This window comes from Quercus suber, unplaced genomic scaffold, assembly GCF_002906115.3.
Source record: "Quercus suber isolate HL8 unplaced genomic scaffold, Cork oak 2.0 scaffold_273, whole genome shotgun sequence".
In the NCBI taxonomy this organism is placed as follows: Eukaryota; Viridiplantae; Streptophyta; class Magnoliopsida; order Fagales; family Fagaceae; genus Quercus; species Quercus suber.
The window spans coordinates 208,376-212,404 of record NW_027069729.1 but is presented as its reverse complement, the minus strand read 5'-3'; the positions used below and the strand labels follow the sequence as shown (position 1 = coordinate 212,404).

At 33.4% G+C, this 4,029-nt stretch overlaps 1 protein-coding gene across 1 annotated transcript; it reads left to right on the top strand.

Annotated features, from left to right (window-relative positions):
• The first annotated feature begins 479 nt into the window (after nt 1–479).
• LOC112029681 (putative germin-like protein 2-1) lies at nt 480–1,003 on the top strand. Its single transcript, XM_065781613.1, has 2 exons — nt 480–486; nt 624–1,003. Exons 1-2 carry the CDS (start codon nt 480–482, stop codon nt 1,001–1,003), a joined length of 387 nt encoding a protein of 128 aa, XP_065637685.1.
• The last annotated feature ends 3,026 nt before the right edge of the window (nt 1,004–4,029 follow it).

Here is a 4,029-nt window from a genome sequence, read left to right as displayed (position 1 = left end):
TAATTAGAAAGCTGTAGACTTTTCAAAAAGCAATTTTTTTTATTGTCCTAAACACTTACCATCTATTACTTTTTACAACTTACAAAAAATATTCTATCTTTTACAAACTTTTCTGGAAAAAGAAAGTACTATAGAGAGCTTATATCCTACGAGCAGTGTAGGCTCGCAAGGATAATCAGCAAAAGGTGGCTGGGCTGTTGTATCCTGGGGGCAACGTGCAGAAACTATTTGTCTAACTACATCGGATATACCGTAGACGGCACGATTTGTCTCAAGACAGTGACTTGGTCCACGCCTCATCTCTGCCACCTCTTTTTGGTAATATCAAATTGTATAATTTCCAAGGAAAATTCAGGTATTATCTCTCCTTTATTTCCAACAATATATTTGTAAAGTCATTGGCAAAAAAAAGGAATATATGTAAAAGGTTTTAAATAATAAATAAGGAGAGACAAACAAAATTGCTATTAATTAGGTAAATGAGGTGTAAGTCAATTAGCATTTAATGCTATTTTTTAACCATTAGATCAATTATAAATCTACGGTCTACAAATGGTGTAACTCTTGTCAAGTTACACCAGGTGTAAGTTGAACCCATCTCTATGTTATTAGTAACACTTTAGGGATAGCCTTGGCTCGTGTTGACTATGCACCATATGGCCTAAATCCTCCCCACATTCACCCTCGTGCAACTGAGATTCAAACAGTCATAGAGGGTACTCTTTTAGTTGGCTTTGTTACATCCAATCCAGATAACCGTTTTATCACCAAAGTTCTGAACAAGGGTGATGTCTTTGTATTTCCAATGGGCCTTATTCACTTCCAGTTCAATATAGGAGAGACCAATGCCCTTGCATTTTCTAGTCTCAGTAGCCAAAATCCTGGGGTTATCACCATAGCAAATGCAACCTTTGGATCTAATCCTCCTATCAATCCTGATGTTCTTGCCAAGGCATTCCAACTTGACAAAAGTGTGGTTAATTATCTTCAACAAAAATTCTAGTGCAATGATGAACCATTAGTCGGTTCCAATAAAGTTTGGCAATTTCAATTGTTGTAATGTAATAATCAATATAGAATTTAAGTACTTTACAATTCAATATATGCTACCAAAAAAAATGTATTTACTTAAAATTAAACAATGACCAAAGTATAATGACTAAGATAAAAAAAAAAAAAAATACTAATAATTTAAAGATTGCTAAGTAAAAGACAAACAATCATTTAAACTTCAATGAATAAAAAACATCTAATAAAATACAAGTACAACCAAATACATGTTATTTTATTTTTATGTATAAATTAAATTAAATGATAAATAGTAGTATATTTTAATCAGGTACATTTATAAATTATAATGTTATATGATATATTGATTGTTTTAACAACAAATAAATATATGATAATAAAAGAAAGAAAAAAAGAAAAGAAAAGAAGAGTACCTTTGTACCTAGGAAAGTGGGAATGCTTAAATATGCTTCACAATCAAAGGGCCTGGCCAAAATGGCCAAATACCACTATTGGCCGAAATATGTAACAATCTACAACTATTTACAAATTATATAGGGATATACCACTCTTTTGGAACTCAAGTTCCTCAAAATTGAGTTTGTCGTGTAACTCGAGTTCCGAAAATTCAAGTTCTATTAAAAATTACCACCATGGTAGGCTGAGGTGGATTATTATCATTTAAAAAAGCCACCTAGAACTCGAGCTCTAGAAGCTCAAGTTCCTTGTTGATACAACTCAAGCTCTTCAAGCTAGCTGGAGTACTATAAAAATAAATTAAAACACAGAAATGTTTGAGCTCTTCGAGCTGGGCAGCTAAATAGGAACACAGAAATGCATCTTTGAGAATAAAATAACGTAGTGGAACTCAAAAACAATGACAAACGAAGTAGAAACACCATATCTACCTAACCATAGAATTATGACCAAAATGTTAAAAACAAGAAAAGTAACACAAAAAACAAAGATCTAGTACTACTTAAAAAAAAAAAAATGGAAGGAAAAGAAAGCTGACGTTGTTGAGCAAGAAATTGGAGTTAGACATTTTTAAGCTAAATGTTGAAGAAAATATTGAAAAGGTTGAACAAGATCAGTTTTTACAATAAGTTAATGAATTTTTGTAACCTATTTACAAGGAATTCGAGCTCCACAAGCTTGAGTTCTAGGTGGCATTTTAAATTTAAAAAAGACTAGCTCAACCACCATGGTGGCAATTTTTAATGGAACTCGAGTAATGTGTCAAATGCTTACTCGAGTTTGAGGAACTCGACTTCCAAAATAGTGGCAGATAGCCCAAATAGTTCCAAAATAGTAGTAGATTGTTACATATTTCGGCTAACAGTGGTATTTGACCATTTTAGCCCAAAGGGCCTACATGGGTACAACAAACACAATTGCTTTTGTAGAAAAATTTTTAACCATACACATGGTTGGTTGTTTATGTCTAGTTTGCTGCAATATTTATTCACTGTTCCCACTGAATGGAAGCTTTGTTACACTTTAAATTGTAAATGACAGAACATAGAGTAAATAAAAACAGAAAAAGAAAGAAAAAGAAGAAGGCAGAGTTGAGCTGTTGAGAGAATGAGAGTTGAAACACCATGCTAGAGATAGAAGCAGTCAGACAAGAAAGCAAGAGAGAGACAAAGAGAGTGAGAGCGAGAGAGGGAGAGAGAGTCACCTGTGTAGAAAAATGTTTGCAACTGTGTGGTGATGCGATGCCTCCAACCTTCGATCTTACTTCTGTTTTGGGGCATGCCCTAGAAGTATTAAGATGAAATTAGAGCGTTAATGAGACAGACTAATTGTCCAAATTTTATTGGTGGAGCATGAAGTGGAGCACAATTGATGAGACAGAGGATTTGGACTCAGTTTTTAACGGTGATTTTTTGTATTGTAGTTTATGCGAGAACTATTCCTTAACCACGACTACTAGCCCATCTTAAAAAACCAATTATTGGGGCGGTTCATTGTCATTGTTTAGGGCAATTAATGTTTCTTTGACCAATTATCATGGCATTTTTAGTTTTTTTTTTTTTTTTGAAAAGATCAAATACTAATTAAACCTTACGTGCCATGAATATGATAGCATATTTAAACTAGGAAATGATTGAAGCGCAAGTGTGTAAGCTGACTTTGTCGTCCTTTGTGAACTCTAAGGCATTTATATATTGGTCAAGTGATCTAAAGGTTCAAGTTATCGAGGTCTTTTAATTCAATCGCACTAAATGTAATACCTGGGACTTATAAAAATATTTCTTCAAAAGGGTTTAGCATATATATAATCTAGTTTTGAAAACTCTAGCCTCCATTAGGCTATTAGTTTTTGTGTTAAGCCCAAACAGAAGACTTTGTAAAGATTCAAAAAAATAATAAAAATAAAAGCAGGCCGGAAGATTTTTGAAAGGGAAAAACTTGTTACACGCGTTGGGTCCGCAAATGTATATAATAAACAAAACAAAACTATCTCAAAGCAAAAGCTCTAAGAAGTAAGAACTTCTTCATCTTAAGGCCAATACAGAAATATATGCCAAACAAAACTCAAAGATTTAGAATTTTTTAAGGGTAAGCAGCCAAATTTGAAAAAATCTAACTCTTTAATGATTATTATTATTGTTACAGATATATTAGACATATTAGCCCAATGCAATAGGCCCAAGCTCACTCCTATTTGTATTAGTAGTCTAGGGTTTAATCGCCTATATATACTCATGTCAGAGTTCATTGTAACATAGGTTATTGTACTACACTCTTATCCAATAAAGATGTAGCCCTTAGGGGATTCCTCCGTGGATGTAGGTCGACAAGACTGAACCATGTAATCCTCGTATTCTTGTTGTTCCAATTCTATGCTTCCCTTTCCGCCCCTACTCTAGCATATACAACATAATATAACACATCACGTTGCTAATTATAATACATTTAACAATTATTTTTTGGATGGTCTCCATCTACATATCATAGATGGTTGACCGTATTAACTATCTTAACTCAGCATTAGTTGAAGCAACGTCGACCATG